This window comes from Ochotona curzoniae, unplaced genomic scaffold, assembly GCF_017591425.1.
Source record: "Ochotona curzoniae isolate NIBS_2020 unplaced genomic scaffold, NIBS_Ocur_1.0 contig_3520, whole genome shotgun sequence".
Classification (NCBI taxonomy): domain Eukaryota; kingdom Metazoa; phylum Chordata; class Mammalia; order Lagomorpha; family Ochotonidae; genus Ochotona; species Ochotona curzoniae.
The window spans coordinates 30333175-30355344 of record NW_024465894.1 but is presented as its reverse complement, the minus strand read 5'-3'; the positions used below and the strand labels follow the sequence as shown (position 1 = coordinate 30355344).

Sequence of the window (22170 nt, the reverse complement as noted above, 5' to 3'; positions counted from 1 at the left end):
AGTACTTTGCTACACTGGTACCAAGAGAGCAACAGGCAATTGTTGGGAGAGCAGATCTGTCGCTGCACTAATTTTCAAGGCATTCAAGTTCTCTTACAGTCTTACAACTTTTCTTACTCCGGTGGACTAAAAAGTGCCCATCTGTTAGCACTTTAGGCATGCAAATGGACCTTTTGCAAATGAATTGTAAAACACAAAACTGCTTGCTAACAGCCTAAAATGATTAGTTTTGTTTTTGGAAAGGACGTAGCTTACCCATTTGATATATTGCCTCTACTGGCATGAAGGGCAATAGAGGAAACTTAAGTGTAGTATTCAGAACCTCAAACCAATTTTTGCCAACGTTTTTCTCCGAGTTTATGCATTGAAACAGAACATATTCTTCCTGCTGTCTTTTCTATACTGTGTTATTCCAACGCCTTTCTCACCCTCTACGGGCCGTGAAGGCCCATCAAATCTTACCTTTTCAATCTCAGATTTCTCCTTCACCACACACTTCTGCTGAGTGCAAGGACTCCCCATGTCTTGCTTAAGTAATTACAACAGCCTTTTACTTTGTCCTGCTTGTAGTCTGGCTCTGCTCCAAGCCATCATGCCCACTTCTACCAAAGAGATTTTTCTCAAAAGCAAAATAGATCCTATGGGGAAAGACGAAATTCCTTTGCCCAGCAAAATGCTGGCACCCCTCTCTCCTCTTCCAAGCAATCACACTAAATTGCCAATCATTTCTTTAATGCATCTTGATGTTTCATGCTTTTCTGACTTTCCCCCTGCTGTTCCCGCCTGGAATTCCTCCCCCCTCTGTCTATCTGCCCAACACCTGCTCAGTTTTCATGATCCAGCCCGAGTGTTCTGTTCTCCCAGGAAAGCTCTCTGACCTTCAGGTGGAGGTAGGAACTGTATTCTTGGTTCAGTGTCTGTAGCCTGTATAATCTTCTATTTGGTCCATTTGTATAAATCATGGTACTTGTCTCCATAGCCCCAGAGACCTAGCAGAGCTTGGAAAAGCAGAAGTCATTGAACGAGCACATGAACCCAGTGCAGGAAATAGATCTTCAAAATCAACTTTTTTTTCATTCTGAGCATCTTGCATATTAGCATAAATTCAAAGCACACTTGATAGGTTTTCTCTTAGGTAAGTAGGCTTTATTTTATTTTATGTTTCTTCGAAAGCTAACTTGATGACAAGAGTTTGGATACAAGTACCCTGAGGGAAGGTGGCGAAAACAATTAGGTGAGTTGAAAAATGAGACAAAGAAGGGAAGGCAGCTTACAAGGGGTGTCATTAAACCAGTCATCACTGTGGCTGCATGGAACTTCAGAAGTCAGATTAGGGCACACAGTTCGGAGTCATCCCAGCTGTAAGCCAGGATCTGGTGTGATGCGGGCGGACTGCATTGCCTTGTAGACTACAGGGTCTGTGGACTCAGGGCATTGCCGTTGTGGAGGACGTACGAAGAGTCAAGGGCAGAGTTTCTGTCTTTCAGGTGACACAAGCCTCCTAATCTTTGCTCAACAAGCAAGTTCTACACTGACTTTAAGGCAGGAAGTGAAATCTTTTGAGTCTGACTGAGATGGCTTGTGAAATAAGCCCCCAGTCCCTGACTCACGGGGCTCTCTTGGTTTGCCATTGTTCGGGCTGAGAACTTTCTATCATGACTCTCAAGTCCCCCCTCCTCTCGAACCTTTTATTCCTGGATTAACAGGGAACTGAGATGAAAGGAAGTTGTCTTCCATTCCATGAGGGTCTTCTGGAGACCCCAAAGGGACAGTTTAGAAAGCAGCTATATCAAACTTAACAGGCTTTGCGTGGACAATGGAGCCATGTAAGGCACAGCCACATGCAAGTACAAAGAATCCCTAATATTAGTTACAAATAAATGGTTCTCCTAGCAGATACCACGTTGTAAAGAATAAATGGCTACATGGAACTTGTGAATTGAACTTGGAAGATGAATCCCCTGATGGTGTTGTTAAGCTTTCTGCATGGCTCCACCTATTACAGGAGCGGTGTGGAGACAGCTCACAGCTCCTAGGACATTTTCTCCTCATTTGCCTTCCTGTCGTGTAGCATCTTTTCCCAAAAGATGGCTGAGTTACTGTAGCCAAATATAAACCTCGGAAAGCTATTCATGAAGAATGAACAATTACAGCGCTTGTGAGATGACAACATTTTCATGGGTAAACTGATTATTTTTCTGCGTGACGATCACATCTTTTTGGAATTGTCAATGTTAGTTCTTGTAAGAATGAAGGCATTGGGACAACACGGTGGCATCGTGGGTAAAACTGCAACTTGCCATGCCAGCATCCCGTATGGATACCAGTTCATGTCCTGGCTGCTACACTTCAGCTCCAGCTCCATGCCAACTCACCTGGGAAGAGCAGCAGTCATGGCCCAAGCACTCCTGTACCCATTTTCGAGATCCAGATGAAGCTACAGGTTTCTGCCTGGTCCAGTCCTGGCCATGGTAGTTATCTGGCAGGGAAGCAATGAATGAAAAATTGCTTTGTCTTTTATCCTTCTCTGAAACTATGAGTTTCAAATAAATAAGTAAGTCTGAAACAAAAGTCGGCAACTTTGTGAATTCAATCACCAAATAGTTGATTCATTCCATACATACGTAATGACCTCAAGAAACTTAGTCAAGAAAGGAATTTGTTTCACTTTTACTTAGTTCCCTAGCAACCTTTAATTTTTCAGATACGTTTTTCAAAAATGAAAAATGTGGCATCTTTACATGTACCTGGTAAATCAAATCAGGCTAAAAATATTAAAAGATTTTTTTGAGACATTGTTCTGACAGGCACTACTGATTCATGTAAAAATGTTCAAGATATAAAGAAATTGTCCAAAAAAAAAAAAGGCAAAAGGGATTAAAAAAATAGTCTAAAAAATGTGAATTTGGGCCGCATAGACACCAGAAAGGACAAAATTTCAGAGAAAAGCCTGAGGGAGAGTCTGGAAGAAGTCTTTATACACAGGATGACCACAGGCCCACTGTGCCCGGGACGGTCCCTGGTCACCTCTGCTGTTGCCCTGTATTCATAGTTCACACTCAAACAATGTTCTCACTTGAATGATAAGAAAAATAGAATCAAACAATAGGCTTAGGAGAGTTGTGGGAAATCCAAGAGATGCTGAGAACTGCATGGAACAGAAACAAAAGTTACAAGAGTGGAAATAAAAGTCACATACAAGAGCCTGTATTTGCTGGATCGGAAAGTCTCCCCTGGGAGATGAAAGGAGGGTGTGTTTGTGGGGACTGGGACAGGAGACTGGGGACTTGGTGTAACAGCCCTAACTTCCTCCTACAGCGCCCGGGTCCCATGTGAGTGCCAGTTCCGGCTGTGCCACTTCCAATCCAGCTCCCTGCTGGGGAGCATGTGCAGAGCCAAGGGATTCCTCCTGTCCAGGCAGCCCGTCTCTGTTCATGGGAGATGGAGAGGCAGTGCTTCCATCCGCCTCTCCACTCTCCACGTGCCCACAGTGACCTGAGCCAGGCGGGGCTGGAGCTGAGGGCCTGCACTTCCTAGCAGCTCTCCTCCTCGAGGGTCAGGAACCCCAGAGCGGGGAATCAGCCCCTCAGCCTCACAGAGTCTGTGTGAGCAGGAAGGTGGTGGCATCAGGAGCCAGAGCTGCAGCATAAATCCTGAGGTTTTGACGGGGTCTGTAGTACCTTCATCGCTCCCCTGAGGGGAGTCTAAGTTCTTGCAGAAATGTGTGTTCCATCAGCCTGTACTTTTGGAACCTAAAAAGCTAGGAGAAATCCTATCTTTCAAGGGCAGATGACTTTGATTTGCCTATGTATACTCAATTTTACTGCTGTCTCCGCGCACACATCTTGTCATTTGTGGTCCACAGCAGCTGGGAGAAGAAATCCGATTTTCATCTCTAGGTATTTTTCATGAGGAAGCTGAGGCTATATAAGAATGTGTCGTTCACTTAGATCTACCCTTTCTGGGGAGATATCCATTGTTGGGTATCACGATAAAAGCTGTTTTAAAAAGCAAAGAGAAAGGCGTACAAAGTTGTGTCTCTGAAAGCCAGGCCCTCTCTCGGGCTGCCAGCCCAGGAGCACCTGGGGAGGCACGTGGGACACAGCGCACTCAGGGTCACGTGTTCCTACAGCCTTTTAGAATTGTCCGAGTCTACACACATTACCCCTTTGACCTCCATCTTACCTGTCTGGGGCAGGCAGAACATGTATTTATTTATCCTGATTAATAGATACAGCCATTTTAAAGTCAGCCATCCATGGCCGAACCAGAATTGAAACCTAGGGCACTCAAGCACGTCGTATGCTAGTATCCACCGAGGGCACCTGCTGCGTCCAGTCTGAGCGCCTTGGCTACATCCTGGTGCAATGGCTCCGTTGGCTCAAGTCTATGGCAGTCTGGTCAATTCACAAAAGTTATCCTTGAGGCCTAAAAAGCAAGGAAGTTGGCATTTGACAGAGGCAATGAACCTGACTCCGACCTTGTTTCGCCTACAACTATGTTTAACCAAATGCCAAATATGTGCAAGGTGGGTGGACTAAGTACCACACTTTTGCTCTCCCTTCCTGGTTCCTCCAGAGCCTCCAGTAGGTGAAGCTGAAGTCAGTAAAACTAGGGCTGAGTGTCACGCAAGTAACTGAGTGATCCACCTGCGAGAAGCCAAGAGCTTTCTCAGGGGAGTGGCCTCGGGTTTCAAATGGCATGACAATTACAAGGTAGATGGGTCATGTCATGCCTGCTGTGACCTCTACAATACTTAAGGATCATTATTTTAATGTTAATTTGCATAATGGTTGGCCTAGCAAGAACAATGGTGAATGCTAATAGCTGGAGGATGCAATAAAATTAAACATTATCTAGACTGAACTGCTAAAGGAAAAGTTGCCAAGGTATGACTGTTTAAGCACTTAATTTCCTCCCGGGTCATGTCCACACACAATCAAATATGGATTTCCAGTATCGCTTGAAAAACTGGCAAGAAATGACTAGAATGGGATAGTGGCAACCTCGTTGACAGAGAATCCACCTGGCAACCTTTGTTATTTTTTTTTTCCACATAACCTGTCTGTCCCTTCTGAGATTCCTGACTTTGCCACTACCATCACTTGTGCCCTCCCAAAGCTCTCTATTCCTACACTGTTCCAACTCACGTACTGGCAAATCTAATGAATTCATAAACCCAGAAAGAATTGCTTAAAAAACGTTGGAAAAGACCAAGTCTACCGTGACTAGTGATATGTGAGATTTTCAAAGCAAACAGACACTGTCACCTCTGAAGATTAAATAACTCTGCGTTCTGAGCTGCAGGTGCAAAGTGGCAATTAGCCAAGGGAATTAAAAAAAAAAAAGGGAAGTTGGGGCAGGTGCCTGGCATAGAGGTTAAGTCACCGTGTGGAGCTCCGGCATTCCATGTCCAATTCAAGTCCCAGTCCCTCCTTCCAGTTCCAGCTTCGTGCACACCCTGGGAGGCGGTGATTAGGTCTCTGCCGCCCACGTGGGAGACCTGGATTGAATTCCTGAATCCTGGTTTCAGCCTGGCCTAGTCCTTGCCACTGTGGTCATTTGGCGACTGAACCAGCACATGGAAGGTCTCTCAATTTCTGTATCTCTGTCTCTGCCATCTAAATCACTTTTAAAAATTCAAAGTAAGTAACCTGTCTAAAGACATTCATTTCTGGTGATTGCTGCTTGGAAACTGAGAAGGTACAGTCACCCTGTACTCTTGTAGCTCAAATCCATCTTTGAAAGACCACTCAAATGTTGAGTTCTCCTGAGCGTACGACCTCATTTCCACCACAAGAGGGCAGCCATCTCCTAAAAACAGCACGCTGGGAGCGCCACGCTCTTCAAAGAGGCAAGTAGGGTCAAAATTTAGGAGAAGGCTGTGCTTGGGAAATCGCAGGCCATGCATACAGGAGATCCTGTGACAGACAGCACTGAAGTGGGATTGAATGCTTAGCAAGGTCAGTCCTTTTGAGTCCAGTTCTTCCCTAGCAAAGATCATTTAGGATCCTGCTGAGTTTTCCCTTTCCCAAGTTCTGAAGGCCAAACTTGCAAGACAGCCTTCAATTCATATCATCACCAGACATTTATTTTTTCATCTTTCCTTGGGGCTCATCCAGCAGCTATCAGCTTTCTCCTCTCTAACGGATTGAAGTCTCAGATGGGTTTCGTTTTGCCTTGTTGTTTAAATCTCACTGATGACAGAAATAATTGTGAACTTCTCAATTCAACTTGATAGGGAAGGAAACAGCTTTAGACGCAAGATAAACACTTTTTGGCATCGGCGCGCGTGTGCACAGTGCGTTTCGGTGCTTACTGTCGGGTGTTCAGTGCTTTAGACCGAACCAGCCTCCACGGAGCTATTTTCTTTAAGGGAATAAAGTAACCTGTTCCTGAACATTTTGCTCCTCCACCTTATTTTCCTAGCAGGCAAGCTTCCTCCAAAATACCTTATTTGACCTTTATACCTTTAGAAACAGCCAGTGCCTAATTCCGCTCTGTGGGTTGCTAATCCGATTTACGTGAGCGGAACCTAGAATTATTTTAGTTCCCCAAAGGAAAGGAGGTGGGGGGGGGGGAATACAAGTGGGTGACAAGCCACTGAATAGCTCCAAGCTCCTGATTTTTCACTGTGCTGTGTAGATCCCGAAGCTCTGGGGCCATCTGGCCTTTTCCAAAATTTTCCACACTTGGCTTTCGGGATCCTTTGGCCAAACCGGTGGTGCTACGGATGCTTTGCAGGCTCCGGTCATCCCGGCGGGGATGGAAAAGAAATCCTCTAGGGAGGCAAGGTGCGGCGGCATAGGGGAGCATTTCAGTGGAGGGAGAAGTGACTTGGCCAGTGGACACTGTGCTGCTGTTTCTGGGGACCCCAGTTGCGGGAGAGATGGTTGCAAGGTTCCCAGCCGGAGTTGTTTTACCTTCCTCTGAGCTGCTTAGCCTGCCCCCCACGCCCACGGAAGGGGCCACTGCTTCTATAAAACCAACTGAGTTTCCAGGCAGCCCCTCCCTCCCGCGGCCGCACGCACAGCCCACCTTACACGTGTCGCGCATAGGAAAAGGCGCCCGAGGCGCGCGCACACAGACCCTGGGTTCTTGGCAAGTTTGCCTTCGTTCGTGATTTCACACGTGTGGGTTAGGTGTGTTCACGTGAACACACGCACGCATACATTGGAATGCCAATGCACAAGCGAATTTGTGTAAATGCAAACGTGCACTTAGGGAACTGCCTGGATCTCTCTCTGTGTTAAATATTCACCGGCTTTCGAACCTCTAACTTGAGCCCCCTCCGCGGAGACACAGGGAGGCGTCCACCCACGTCCACGCCAACATGCTTTGCAACTTGGTCAAACTTTCTTCTTCTTCTTCAGTCATCTCTGACCAAAAACAACAACAAAAAAAGTTGGAATTGAGACTTGAATAACGGGCCCGGTGGGGCCAGCCCCTGCCTCGCGCCCTGCGGCCCTGGGCCCCGGCGATCTGCGCCAGGGGCGAGCGCTCTCGGGCATCTCCCGCGCGTGGGCAGGGGCCGGCGGCTCGAGCGCCCCCGTCGGCGGCCGCGCGCCCCCGGCTCGCCCCACCCCGCCGCCGCTGCCCTCGGCGCGCCGTCCACACCCCTGCGCGCTGCTCCCGCCCGCTCGGGGATCCCCGGCGAGCCGCGCCGCCGAGGGGGTGGTGTTGGGCCGCGGCCGGGAGGGAGCCAGCAGGCGGCGTCCCCTTTAAAAGCTGCGAGCGCCGCGCCACGGCGCCGCCGCCGCCGCTGCCGTCGCCGCCGGAGTCCTCGCCCCGCCGCGCTGCGCCCGGCTCGCGCTGCGCCCGCCGCTCCGCTTCCCACACCCGGCCGGGGATTGGCAACCGCCACCGCCGGACATCAGCCGCAGCCGGCGAGCCGAGCGCCCTCGGAGGCGAGCGAGCGCCGCACGGACTACCCGGGCGCTGCGAGGCACCCGCGTCCCAAAGACACCGCGCGGGCTGGAACACCCGGCCGGGCGCGCCGCAGCGCTGTGGCCTCGGCTGCCCGGGGCCGAGCCGGAGCCGCGGAGTAGCTCGCAGGGCTCCCGAGAGTGCGCGCAGCCAAACCCGAGAGCCGGGATGCCGAGCACCTCCCGCAGGGGATCGGGGACCCGGGACGTACTAGCCGAGGTGTGATCGGACCCCCCACCACCCTTCCCACCACCACCACCACCACCACCACCCAAGGCTGGCCACAAAGGACACTTGGCCCCCGAAGGGCTAGGAGAGCACGGCCATCCGCCTCGGCGACCCGGGACTCGGCTGGACTCGGGAAGAATGCGCCCGAGGACGACGGGGCGCCGAAGCTGCGGCGGTTTCCACTGGAGAGCGCTGATGGGGGTACGCTGGAGTCAGGCAGAGTGATGCGGGGGGGCAGCAAGTGGCCTGGCACCGAGATCGCCGCTGTGCCCTTCCCCGGACCCGGCGTCGCCCAGGATGACCGCCCCGAACCATGGGCCGCGGCGGAGCTAGCGCGCAGCGCCCTACCCTCGCCCCCCGAGTCCCACCGGCGGTCCCGCGCGCGGCCACGCGTCCCCCGGGCGCTGGTGCCTGAGGACGACGACAGCCACAGCTTTCCCTCTCTGCCTCCCCTTCCCTTCCCCGCGCGCACTCCTCCCCCTGCTCGCTGTTGTTGTGTGTCAGCACTTGGCTGGAGACTTCTTGAACTTGCAGAATAACTCGCGCTGCTCCTCGCTTCGCGCCGGTGCCTGCGCCCCAGGCGCGAGCTGCCTCGCCTCCTCCGAGCCCTCTGCCGGGCCGAGCCCGAGACGCCGCTCCCTCCGAGGGCGACCCCAGGGACTCCGGCAGCGAGCGCCGGCAGGGGAAGCCGGAGGCAGGGCTAGACGACGGACACCCGGTCCCCGAGCCAGGTCCTTGGGCCAGAGCTTTTTCCATGCAGAGGCTCTTTAGATGGACGCGTCCCCGCGGGCTTCTTAGACGGACCGCCGTCTCCTAAAGGTACGCGACGCGCGTGGGCCGGGGGCGAGTTGGGCGCTGGGCTCTGGGATGCCAGCAGCGGCCGGGCAACCCCGGGGCGCGACGGGCGAGACGTAAACAGAACCCCTCTCCAGGGCCACGTGCAGCACAGCTCCGCTGGGTGCCCCCTGCCCCTCGGCACAGCACCCCCCAACTTGGGGGGGCTGCAGCCAGCGTCCTCACCCTGCCGACCCAGCACGTCCCCGCCCCTCCTCCTCTCCCCTTCTCCGTATATTATTAAGGCTGTTAACACTTAGAGGATTAAAAAAATAAAAAAGAGAACTGCCTGGGTAAGAGGGTGCTCTTGGTTTTCACCCCGTTAGCTGCCAGTCGGGACGCCCCCCCGCTAACAGCCACTTTTGGGGGGTAGGACCGTCTCGGTCAGTCAGTTAACGACGTCCCCTGTAGGAAAGTTGGGGTTCTCCCGGCTTGTCCTCCAAAAGTTCTGGGTGGAGGCACGGGGTTGGGGAGAGGGCTTGCGGACGGTGAGGGGTGGCCCCGTGCCCCACTTGGGCTGCGTGTCGAACAGATGACACGTGCGCGCGTGGCCGTCAGCCCTTTACGTAATGCCGGGAAGGTACCTGCGGCTGTGACTGCACCGCCCCGGGTCGGGAGGGGGGGAACGGAGCGGCCGGCAGCCCCAGAGGCCCAGGGGCTCCAGACGGCGGTGGCCTGGAGTGTGTGGGATCTGTTAGGAGTGTAGACAGCGATCAGGAAGTCGGATGCCGTGAGGTCACATGCGCGGGCCGTGCGTGTTTATGGGCAAGTGAGTGCCGCGAGTTCGCCGTGTGTCCCACGGAGCGGTGCTCCCCCCCAGCCCCGCCAGGTCCCCGCACTAGCTGTCACAGGGCAGCAGGAAAGGGGCGGAGGGGTAGGGAGTGACAGCCTCTGAAGTGATTTGGAAGAGAGGGAGGGAAGAGGCCAACCTCCAAGTCAAGTGTCAGACGGGCTGGTGAGGGGTAGGAGAGAGAGCGCGCGCGCGCATCTGTTTCAGGATCTTGGAGTCCTCCGTCCTGTCCCCCAGACTTGGGCCGCCCCTGCGTAGCCGGCGAGGGTGGGTGGCAAGGCAGGAGGGCACCCTGGAGGAGGAGGCGGCGGCGGCGAGCGCGCCCCCACGGGAGCCCAGGCCGCCGCGGAGGCGGGCAGGGAGAGCGCTGGGCGGGGAACTTGGGTGACTCACGTCGGCCCTGTCCGCAGGTCGACCATGGTGGCCGGGACCCGCTGTCTTCTAGCGTTGCTGCTTCCCCAGGTCCTCCTGGGCGGCGCGGCCGGCCTCCTCCCGGAGCTGGGCCGCAGGAAGTTCGCGGCGGCGGCGGCGGCAGCGGCGGGTCGCCCCTCGTCCCAACCCTCGGAAGACATCCTGAGCGAGTTCGAGCTGCGGTTGCTCAGCATGTTCGGTCTGAAGCAGAGACCCACCCCCAGCAGGGACGCCGTGGTGCCCCCCTACATGCTGGACCTGTACCGCCGGCACTCGGGCCAGCCCGGCGCTCCCGCCCCGGACCACCGACTGGAGCGGGCTGCCAGCCGCGCCAACACGGTGCGCAGCTTCCACCACGAAGGTAAGGCGAGGCGCTGGGAGCAGGGGCGGGGACGGAGGCTGGCCATCACCCTGCGGAGCTGCTCACCCGGGCGGGCAGCAAGCGTCCCTGGAGAGAGGCAGGGTGGCCGGGGCGCTGAGGCTGCTGTCTCTGATGTTCACGCATCGCTGGTGCGGCGGGCGAGCCAGGGATTCCCCGTGGGTCGGTGCGCACCCTGTTCCTGGCTTGCAGCCAGGACAGCCACTCTTCCCTCCAGGCGCCTAGGGAGAAATCTAGTGATGGGGCAGAGGAGGCTGTAGGGCTTGCCCCAGGTCAGCTGAGCTTGCAGTAGTTCCTCAGGTGGCTGGGGAGAAGGAGAGAGAGCTTTGGGACCTCTCTAAACCCTCTTGGCAGCCCTTGGCGCTGTAAATCTGCGCCTCGGGCTTAAGCCAGAGCTTCAAGTTGGACAGAGCGAGGGTAGAATGTTCAGAGATAGTCTTGAAACGGGGGTGGGGGCTGGGGGCAGAGGCTTCCTAATTTACAGCTGATCTGGGCCTGCTTTGGAAGATTTCGAATCCCCCTCTAATCCCCTTGGGAGATCCATCCCACAATCAATCTTATTGTTTCCACAATGACTTTCTTGTCTCCTGCTTAAATCTAAGATAGGCTCACAGTATAGACCAGGCAAGCCTTTTCAGATAAAGCCAAAAGGCTGCAGGAGCTGCCTTTTGCTTCACAAGCCCTGGAAGGTGTTTGTTTGTTGGTTGTTGTTTTTTTTTTTTAATGGTACTGGATGTGGTTTTTCTAGGGTAGGGTATTTCTGCTGGTTTCATCAGAAAGGCGTTTAGTGGATTTGAACTGTCTTCGCGGGGCTGTGGAGATCTGTGGCACCCAAGTTCTTTGTGCCATTAGTCAAACAAGCTGCACCTCTGTTCTTTTTCTGTTCTTCTAAGTGAGCTTTTGCCGTGATGGTTCTAGGGAGTGCAGGAGTTGCTTTATGTTCTAGAAAGGAGAATGAGGCTGCCTATCCCTCCTGCCTGGAGGACAATCCCTTCGCCCTGGTCTGCTGCAATGGCTGGTTTCTGTCAGAAACCCATCTGAAGTTTTCTCCCAGCTGGAAGGGTGAGTGCCCTTTTAAGAACAGTGGGAAGAAGAACTGGAGGCAGGTTGCATTGCAAAAGGTACTTCTTCCTGGGCACCTGCCCTGCGGGAGGGAGCTGGGGGTTCCTGGCTCCCCTTGCAGCACCTTGCAAGGCGCAGTGTTCTCTGCTGATGCCAGAGGGATCTGAAGGGCCACAGGATCCTGCTTGCCCTGCTCAGAGCTCAGCCCCTGATAGCTGATGTTGTCTTCTGCAGAAAGGTTTTCCTTCCTATGTCTTCTGTCAGTGGTCCTGCAAGGTGGCTACAGAGCTGCCTGCTTGCTACCAGGTGATGTCAATTCAAGTAGTATTTCTGGATAAAGAAGGCACAGCCCTGGCTGTGTGGGAGACCCCTTTATCTGCCTTTTGGAAGGCTGGGTATGGTATCTTTCTCATACCTTTACAAGGAAGATCATTTAAAGATCAGTAAACACCTGCCACATCGGGTGCATGGCTGTTTCATCAATAAGGCGTGTCTGTTACCTTTGTCTGGAAATGTCCTGATCAAACTCTAAGTAGGTTATACAGTCTACAGGAAGTCATTTTATAGTTAAGTTCATTGTACAGTCTTCAGAAAGCTGCACACAGTCAGTAGATGGTAATTTAGTTCAACTTCAATGGAATGCTTGTATTTTTACTTGATATGTTTCAAAGTGTAAATTTTATGTGCAGGCAGTTCAGAAGTTACCAATGTGCTTAAAATCACCTTGCAGATCTTAATGGAATGAGATGATAGAGAAAAGCTATGCAATTTTTTTTTTGCCCCAGCTTTCAACAAATCTGCATCTTTTCTCATTGCAACTAGCCTATCATTAAGCCAGATGCAGGACGTTTTAAAGACGGTTCTTTGTTGTGTAACTGTGGCTTGATTTTTTTAAGCATCCTTGTGCCTCTAAACTTTTTCAATAAGCCATGTGATGGCTCAGGAGTAGAGTGTCATTTACAAAGCATTCATAGGCTTTTATTTGGTAAAGGACCCCAAGACCCTGTTGCAAGAATTGCTTCTGTTGGGTTGTGGTGGATGACAGTAGGAGATTTGATAGTTTGGTAATCACCAAACAAGCAGTATCATGATGGCATTCTTTCAGTCTGTGATGGAACCACATGACAGGGTGATTCAGGACAGCAGCGTCATCTGTTGTCACTTTTCCTCTTGCACTTTTATTCTGGAGAGAAGCTTCCCTCATAGTCTGTCTTTCCAAGTCATTAGAAACACGTGCGCCACACAGGCCTGTCGGAACTGCCATCAAGGACAGAAAACTCAGTTCTTCACGTGGACAGAGCGTCTGAGTACCGCCAGCATGGGAAGCACCCAGAGATGGGTTGAACTTCAAGACAGCAAAATCATTTGTGCTTTTCAGTTAGGTTGCACCCTGAGCATGGCAGGACCACCCTCGAGCCTCCATGCATTGCATGCACTACTGCCTTGGTCTGTCTCTGTGGCTGCAGCTTTTGGACAGTGTCTGCAAAATCAGTGTGCTGAGAATATGGCTGTAACAGTCAGGGTCAGGAGACGACCACTTTCTTTGTGAAGGAAGACAGTGTCTCACACGTGCCAGTGCTTTTCCAAATACCTAAACCCCTGTGCGGTGTGCACGCCTCCTGCCCCCGGCCGCTTCAGTGCCATTGCTCATTGAGATCAAGGCTCAGGTGTCCCATGCTCCTTCTGTGGGTTTCTGTCCCACCTCTTTTTCTAGAGGCTCCCCTAAAGTCTCATTTGGAGCTATTTTCTGTGTTTTTAGGATTAACCTTTGTTATAGTTCGGTGAGTAGTCAGCTGATAAGAAATGGGCAGCAGCTCATTCCGGAAGCATTGGAGCTAGCCACGGGCAGAGCCATGGCCAGGCTGCTGGTGGCAACAGGGACCAGGCTCTTTCCTTCTTCCATGGACAGTTCCTCTGTGGTCTTTTAAAAGTATATGTGTTATTTAAACTATTTTCTACTTTGTTTCCTGTTGCTGTATCAGTTCTGGAACCATTACTTTTTTTCTTTTGTAAACTCTGGTGCATCTGCGCTTATTTTGTTTTCGAGCTCTCATTTCCAACACTACTGACTTGCCAAACTAAACCAGGTTCTGTTATTGTAACGGAAGTTGTATTTTTTCATTTGTCAGAAGACTCTTGCTGAACTCGCTAAGCAGAATCATGGGTTAGTGTTTTCCTGGTAAACCTTATCACACTCAAGGACAGGAAAAAAAAATCCCAAAGGACAGTGGTGTCCACACGATGCCTCCAAGGCCTAGTAAGCTTTCCCACTGGGCTTTCCTGCTTGTTGCCTGCAGCCTGCTGGCTCCGCCACACTTGGGTACAGGTGCATTTTGCTTCCTTCAACTGAAATGAAACTCGCCCAGGGCTCTCATTGCATTCAGTGTGCCCCTAGTGGTTTTTTATTCTTCTTCCACTGTTCGATGCTGGCTAAAGAGCAGGATCTTGTAGATAGCTCAAGTCCTAAGTTTTGTTCGTTATGTATCAGGTCTGTAGCCTTAGGAAGACTGAGTGACATTTCTTAGGACCAATCGTCTTATTAGCAGAACGGAGACAGGCATAGTTTCTCACTATTCAGTCTGTTGGGAGATAATTTGTAGAAAGCCATTAGTGCCAGACCAGGCAGGAGAGAAGAACCCGGCACATTAGCCACCATTTTCCCAACGATTCCTTCTTGCTACTGCCCCCTTCTCTGTTGAAGAGGAGGCCAGTGTGGACCTGGATAGGCTGAGCGACTTCAGCTCCACCTCTGGGATTATTTTGAGGTAGATGAAGAAATGACTGGTGCTGATGTGTAAATAAGAATTTAGTTTTTGAAGGAGAGTTTCAAATGTCTTTGTTGCCTTGTTTTTATTCATTTCCCTACAGTTTTGTAGCCATAGCTCCATCTGTTTAAGAATAGGAACTCTCACACACACAAACACACACACACACACACACACACGCAAGGCAGGTCCGAATGCTTAAATCCCTTAGCAAGTTCAGCTTCTTGGACAAGGGGTATTTACAGGGAATTAACCACCGTATGGACTTCTGAGAAAAGCATTCCTTGCCTGCTTAGATAAATGCTCTATGTTTGTATTTTCAGAATTGCTGGGCTTGCTGTGTCTATTTGTAGAAGGCTTCTTGCTTTACTTTATTACAAATAAAGTATTGCAAATTTTCCACCCTCAAGAAAAGGCGATGCTCCCACTTTGGGGGAGTGTGAGGAGGAAGTTAAAGGGGGGGCTAACCCAGAAGAGTGATTTCCTGGGTAAGAGGTTTCTGTGACTTGACTCTACAGCGAGTGCTGCTGAAATGGGCACGTTTGTGTTGGTGTGGGCTTGGGTTTTTGAGGACAGGGTAACTAAAGTTCAGATGGAAAGTTGCAGGAAGATTTCTCCTTTGTTAAGGCAGTTTCCAAGGAAACTTTGAATCTCTGTTTCTGGTGTGAGCATGGCACGTGTATTTGATTCCATCAAGGCCTACTATGTTCTGCTGTTGTACCCATATCCTCACTTTGTTGACCTGTCTTTGACAGTTCCGTTAGACATTGCCCTTCTATCTTTATCCTCTGGCTGTGTGTGTGTGCACATTGGCATATGTTTGTGATTGTGGATTGAGATTCAGAATAGCTATAGGAATTGTGAGCCCTCATAAAGCTGTTTGGCAAATGCCCTGAGCAGTCTGCCTTTCCTTCCATCTCTTGGAAAGACTAGGGAGAGTGTTCTTGGAGGCCTTAGGACCAGGAGGCCAGGGGGCAAGGCCCAGGTCTGGCTTTGGTGTTACTGGGGCCTGAGGATGCTGCTGGTTGTGACCTGTGCTGAAATCATGCCGTGCACAGAGACATTGAAGAGCTCCTGAAGCACAGGGGCTGGCGGGCAGGCTAGGTACAGCTTCTGGTGTTTCTTGGGAGCTGCCAAGAAGAGCCCAGGTTCTGTTGATGGGAAGGTTATCTTAATAATTAGTCTGGTCTGAGCTGTCACTGGCTTGCAGTGGATTTAGTATGTGGAGGGATCCTGAGATATGGCTTAGGGAGGTTTGAATTAACTGGCCCCAAGGGACCATGGATAGCTCACTGCTTGGCTCGAAGGTCTGCAGGTTGTAACAGAGGAGCTTTAGGACATCCTTGGCTGGCCTATTTACAATACCAGCTCCCATCCTTGGCCACTGGTGTTGCTACCACTGCTACTTTTTATATTGTTTAGCAAAGAGGCACTCGCACGTATGCTTCTCTGACCATCCACACTGGAGCGTGGGAAGCATCTTCTAAGACTTTGGTTCTCAATGTGTGGTCCATCAGTGGGCTCACAGCATCATTTCCCTCCCTGAGAACCTGCTAGAAATGCACAGTGGATTTTGTGAGTCAGAATCGATATTGACAGCTTTAAAGTATCTGTCTGTGTTGTGGGACTTGGGCAGTTTGAGCAGGGCTCCTTAAAGCAGTGTTCTAGAGAGTGATCTCAACTCAGAGCTTCTGCCTGGTTGGCAATGGCAATGTTGCTTTGAAGCTGAAGGTCCGCACAGTCGAGCCTTTGGTGACCTACGGCTACTCGTGTTGGTGTCTCTGAGCAGTAGATCGCTGTGTGCCCGTAGCAGAAGCACGGCCCTGAGACCAATAAAAATATAAGCTCTTGTATGGTGATGACATGGAACTATGGCCAAGTTGTATTTGTTGTTAGCACTTCATTCGAGCTGAAAAAGTACCAGATGTGGTAAAGCTATAAGAAAATATGCGCAAAGATCTCAAATTCTAGTGTTGTTCACGATCAGTTGAATGATAATATTGTAACTTTGATGGTTTGCAGACTGTACGTATTTTAAAGAGCTATATCATATCGTATTGAACAACTACTGCTTGGAACGCAGAACTTGTTAAAATTGCATTTGATCCAAGAAGACTTTCATGCACGGTCCGCTTAAATGGAAATAACGAATGTGACTATGGATGTGGAAGGATTAGTCTGTAATAGGTTGAGATTGTTCCTTTTATCATGAGGCTCGTAGTGATCATTTGTAAATCTTCCGAGTTTGCAGTTTTATTCCTGAGCTATAGCCTATGATTGGGTAGAAGTATGTTTTTGATATAGTTTGACTTTTAAGGCATGCAAGAATTAAAAACAGAAGACAAAGTCATTTCTTTCTTCCCCCCAACCATCTAAAATGAGATTTTGATTTTTGAGGTCATAAGAAGGTGAGAGGACAGCTAATACTTGGAAAGCTACTGCTCTTCGAATTGTTCAGTCTTAATTCCCGTGGTGTCTTAGTACCACCCAGACGTTCCCGAAGAGGCAGATCCCATCCATGCCTCTGTCCCTGGACTTTTGAGCAAAATAGTAGGGTGTGCTTTGCAGAATGTCATCGTGAATGGGAGTTTCATAGTCTTTAATTAGGAAACTGAAATCTGTATATCGAGATTTGTAAATCACCTAAATTGCAGAGTGATGTTTTAGAATACCGCTTAAGGGATTGACATTAAAGCCCTTAAAAAAAAAAAAAAGAAAGAAAAAAAGAAAAAGAAATGCAATCATTTCCTCAAATCTTCACTCATTAGACCTCTACTAACTATAGTGCTGACTTTTTTTTTTTTTTTGCCCTAAAGTCTGTGAATTCCAAAGAAATATTTCCCCCATTATTATAGCAGTCTGGGAGCTGTGTTCAAACACTGGATCAAAAGCATCACAATTAATGATGAAATTTTGTCCCATTAAGTGCATGTCGACATGAGCCTATGGAAAAAAGGAGACTGCTGTTTCACTTCAAGGGTGTATTTTATCTTCCGATTGCAAAGTAAACGCAATCCTGTAGCAAAGTTGAACACTTCTCATAAATAACTGCATGTTGGTATGTTTCTGGGTCATCTTTACTTTTCTCACTGACGAATTTTTTTTTTTCTCATTCTTTTATCCCCATGTCCTATGTCCAATAGAATCTTTGGAAGACCTGCCAGAAACAAGTGGGAAAACAACTCGGAGATTCTTCTTTAATTTAACTTCTATTCCCCCCGAGGAGTTGATCACCTCGGCGGAGCTTCAGGTTTTCCGAGAACAGATGCAGGACGCTTTGGGCAACAATAACAGCTTCCATCACCGAATTAATATTTATGAAATTATCAAACCCGCAACAGCCAACTCGAAATTCCCCACCAGCAGACTGCTGGACACCAGGCTGGTCAATGGGAACACCAGCCAATGGGAAAGTTTTGACGTCACCCCCGCCGTGATGCGCTGGACAGCTCAGGGACAGGCCAACCACGGCTTCGTGGTGGAAGTGACTCACTCGGAGGAGAAGCCAGGTGTCTCCAAGAGACACGTGAGGATTAGCAGGTCTTTGCACCCAGACGGACACAGCTGGTCCCAGATCCGGCCTCTGCTGGTAACTTTTGGCCATGACGGGAAGGGACACCCTCTGCACAAAAGAGAAAAGCGTCAAGCAAAACATAAGCAGCGGAAACGCCTCAAATCGAGCTGTAAGAGACACCCTTTGTACGTGGACTTCAGCGACGTGGGGTGGAATGACTGGATCGTGGCCCCTCCGGGCTACCACGCCTTTTATTGCCACGGGGAGTGTCCCTTTCCTCTCGCTGATCACCTCAACTCCACCAATCACGCCATCGTGCAGACTTTGGTCAACTCCGTGAACTCCAAGATTCCCAAGGCGTGTTGTGTCCCGACCGAACTCAGCCCCATCTCCATGCTGTACCTTGATGAAAATGAAAAGGTTGTATTAAAGAACTATCAGGACATGGTTGTGGAGGGTTGTGGGTGTCGCTAGCACAGCAGGATTTAAATAAATAAATATATTATATATATATATATTTTAGAAAAAAAAAAGCAAAAACAAACCGAGAAAAATACACAAAAAGACAAAAAAACAAAACCAGTTGACACTTTAATATTTCCCAATGAAGACTTTATTTATGGAATGGAATGAAAAAAAAAACACAGCTATTTTGCAAATATATTTATATCTACAAAAAGAAGTTGGGAAAACAAATATTTTAATCAGAGAATTATTCCTTAAAGATTTAAAATGTATTTAGTTGTACATTTTATATGGGTTCAACCCCAGCACATGAAGTATAATGGTCAGATTTATTTTGTATTTATTTACTATTATAACCACTTTTTAGGAAAAATAGCTAATTTGTATTTATATGTAATCAAAAGAAATATCAGGTTTGTATATAATTTTCCAAAATTGTAGTTGTGTTCAGTTGTGTGTATTTAAGATGAGAAGTCTACATGGAAGGTTACTCTACAAAGTGCTTAGCACATTTGCTTTTTTGCAGCGCTACTGTTAAGTTCACAAGTTCAAGTTCACACACACAAAAAAAATGGATAATCCACTCTGCTGACTTTCAAGATTATTATATTATTCAATTCTCAGGAATGTTGTAGAGTGGTTGTCCAATCCGTGAGCACCTGCGTCCTTATTAGGCGGCATATTTGGATAAGAATCAGACATTACTGCTCTAATATGGAAACCCTGCCCCCCTCCCAACCCCTTCATTTACACAAAGAGTAAAACAGGACCAGTAGAGATAATTTGGAGAACAAAGACCCTGCAGGAAAGTGAATGATGGTTTGTTGTTCTTTCCTAAACTAGTGATCCCTTTGAAGGGACTGACCTGGCCAAAATATTCAATAAAACATAAGATTTCTTCATTATTGACATTGTGGTCATGTATATTTAAAGTTGATGTCTCGTGGCCCTCGGCAGGAGTTGCCAACTGGTTTCTATTTTACCTTGGTCTTGTCTGGGAGCCCTGGGTGTTCTGAAGGGCCCGTTTTTTCTAACTTTGGCCCACACGTGGAGGAATTGAGCACATCACGCTGTCTGTTCATCCCCTGATCTCTGATCAGCTTGCTTTTCCTTCCAAGGTTGTGTTTGAACGTGCTCCTCCAAATGTCAAAACTCATTTCAAATAATAAATATCAAAGCTCTGTCATTTCATTTCCGTGAAGCCCAAGCTGTAAGTGAACATGGTGCATTGGTATGGCGTTCGCAGGGAGGACCTTGTGTTACCAGTTTAGTGCTGATGTTAGGTGTTTCATAGGGAAGTGGGGCAAGGTGGAAAAATTCGGGTAAATCATTTGCTGAGTTGGATCTGCAGTGAAGATATTACCAGTGGTTCGGTGTTTCCACAGGGGGTTTTCTGGAACAGAAAGATTGCAGGGGAAACCAAAGCTTACAAAACAAGCAGAACCTGGGTAACCTGAGATAGTTTCTGAGATGATATCCCATGCAACAGAGGCAGCGGTGCCAAAAAAAAATTAGAAAGGGAAAGTGTCTGAGATCAGCTTCTTCAAGAACATCTGCCAGTTGGCCTGCAGCCCAAACAGGATGAAGTCAAATTAGGCTGGTCGGAGTGAGCACTTAGCCGTGGCTGGGCTTCCGAGCCCTGGGTTGGAATCAGATTCAGACGTGAGGAAGACTCCGTGAATGTGCTTATCAAACCCAGGAACCCACAGAGCCTCACTATTATACTGTGTTCCGCTAGTTCAATTCCCAGGACTCAGTGTTCCCCGGTTGCTGCTACAACCAGTGAAACCCAAGTCCTTTCCTAGTCCCTGCCTTGACCCTGGCTTTAAAGGCAAGGTGTGGTTCACGGGCCAGGTTGTAAGCACCTACGTCTAGGAGTTGGCTTTTGAAGACCCTGAGTATAACTGTGTTCTGAGGTTCTGTAGCTATTATTCATTTTTCAACAAAGACAGTAGGGAAGCTTCGTAATGCTCTTTGCCTTCTCAAAATCGTTGAGCTGCTTTTTGCCGCCGTGTTTGGTGGCTCCTGAGGGCGTAAGGATGGTGAAGACAGAGCCAGTGCCCCAGAGCCAGGATCCCTCCTATCGGTCATCTTTCTCCACTGGCTGGGAAGTGGCTCAGGGTCAATCTCTTGGACAACAGCCTCCCGTGTTTCCTCCACGTCTGGATTCTGCTGATGAGAGTGTGACAGTACAGCACAAGAATTTTCTTCAGCAGTTCCATTTGTCACTCCTGTGTCTCTGCTTCCTGGTTTCTTTCTTTTGTTAAAGGTTTGTTGATTTTTATTGGAAAGGCGGATATACAGAGATATGGAGAAACAGAGAGAGGAAGATCTTTCATCCGATAGTTCACTCCCCAAGTGGCAGTAATGGCCTGAGATGCAATGATCTGAAGCCAGGAGCCTGGAGCTTCTTCTGGGTCTCCCATATGGGTGCAGGATCTCAAGGTCTTGGGCCATCCTCTACTACTTTCCCAGGCCACACCAGAGAGCTGGATGGGAAGTGGGGCCACTGGGATTAGAGCCAGCACCCATATGGGATCCCAGCTCTTTCAAGGTGAGGATTTTAGCCAGTAAGCTATCGCACGAGGCCCCCTGGTTTCTTTCTGATTGTCTTGGATAAACTTGCTTCTGACAGTATCAACTCAATATGCATTAATATGCATTATATATGTGCATATGCAGACACATGCAATATATACTGCCTATGAGAAGATGGGTGATTTTAGTTTCCATTTAATTTAAAGTTTTTGTTGTCACTGAAGACTTCAACTGCCTGCAGCTCTGAGAAACAGTATTCTTAAAGAAGATGAAACGTGTTTGATCTTCTGTAGCTCCAATGTTGAGAAATACTGCGTCGTAACTAATCCCACGACACTGTCAGGAATTTCATCGACGATTGTGTAGGATGTTAGGAATCATTTTAGAATTGGAGTTGTTGTTTGTTTGTTTGTTTTCCAAAGCCAAGATGTAGCAGTTTCTGAATTCTGGAGATCTTGTCTCCAGGCCAATTACCGTGTGGTCAGCTGCTTTTGTCCTTGCCTCGCCATGGCTTGGGTTTAGCCTCTGTTGCACACCCAGGTCACTCTTCACAGTTTTTACCTTCAAAACTTGGGAAGCGGGGAGGGCAAGGGGCTCCCATCTTTTCAGGATTTCTGCTCTAACTGCAGCTCTCAGCAGTTTACAGAGATGCTCTGCAAAGCCTGCAGGGAGTCTGCACTACCTGTGGGTTCTTTCCCTTCAGTTTTCAATGCAGAGGGACAATCGCACGTGCAATCAAGAGGACAGCATACCCCCTTAAAAACTGCTTATCTGTAGTCTTGTGGCAGATTAGCACCACTGGCTGTGTGTCACAGCCTCTTTTCTCTGTGCTGAGGCCAAAGGGACAGAGCCATGTACTGAAGAATAACTGTGGTCATTGGGACATGCCATTGGCAGCCAACAAAGCAGGCATGTCCTGACATTATGTCTTTTCCGTGTTGCTCTCTGCCTGGGATGAGGAAGGTGAGCTAGGGAATGAAATGCATGTCTACCTCACTCGGGGAAATTGCTTTTCCTCTTTCCTCCACCCTGCTGACATAAATGATAGCCTTGTAGTATTTTTCTAGGTTAGAAGTTTCTATTTCTTTGCCCTGGCAAGCTTCAAGGAGAACTTCTGCTCCCTTTGCTGATCACAGTTCTAAATAAAACTTCCTAGATTTCAATTTGTGTCTGAAGTCAACAAGTATATTTTCAAGACAGCGAAAGTGTTTTGTGTACGTCGATGGCCCCAGACTCACGGCGTCCTGTAGGTTCTGTC

At 49.2% G+C, this 22170-nt stretch overlaps 1 protein-coding gene across 1 annotated transcript; it reads left to right on the top strand.

Moving 5' to 3' along the window:
- The first annotated feature begins 10194 nt into the window (after positions 1-10194).
- On the top strand, positions 10195-18418 carry BMP2 (bone morphogenetic protein 2). The gene is made up of 2 exons (XM_040981203.1): positions 10195-10550; positions 17539-18418. The coding sequence occupies exons 1-2, from the start codon at positions 10196-10198 to the stop codon at positions 18381-18383; spliced, it is 1200 nt and encodes a 399-aa protein (XP_040837137.1). The 5' UTR covers position 10195; the 3' UTR covers positions 18384-18418.
- The last annotated feature ends 3752 nt before the right edge of the window (positions 18419-22170 follow it).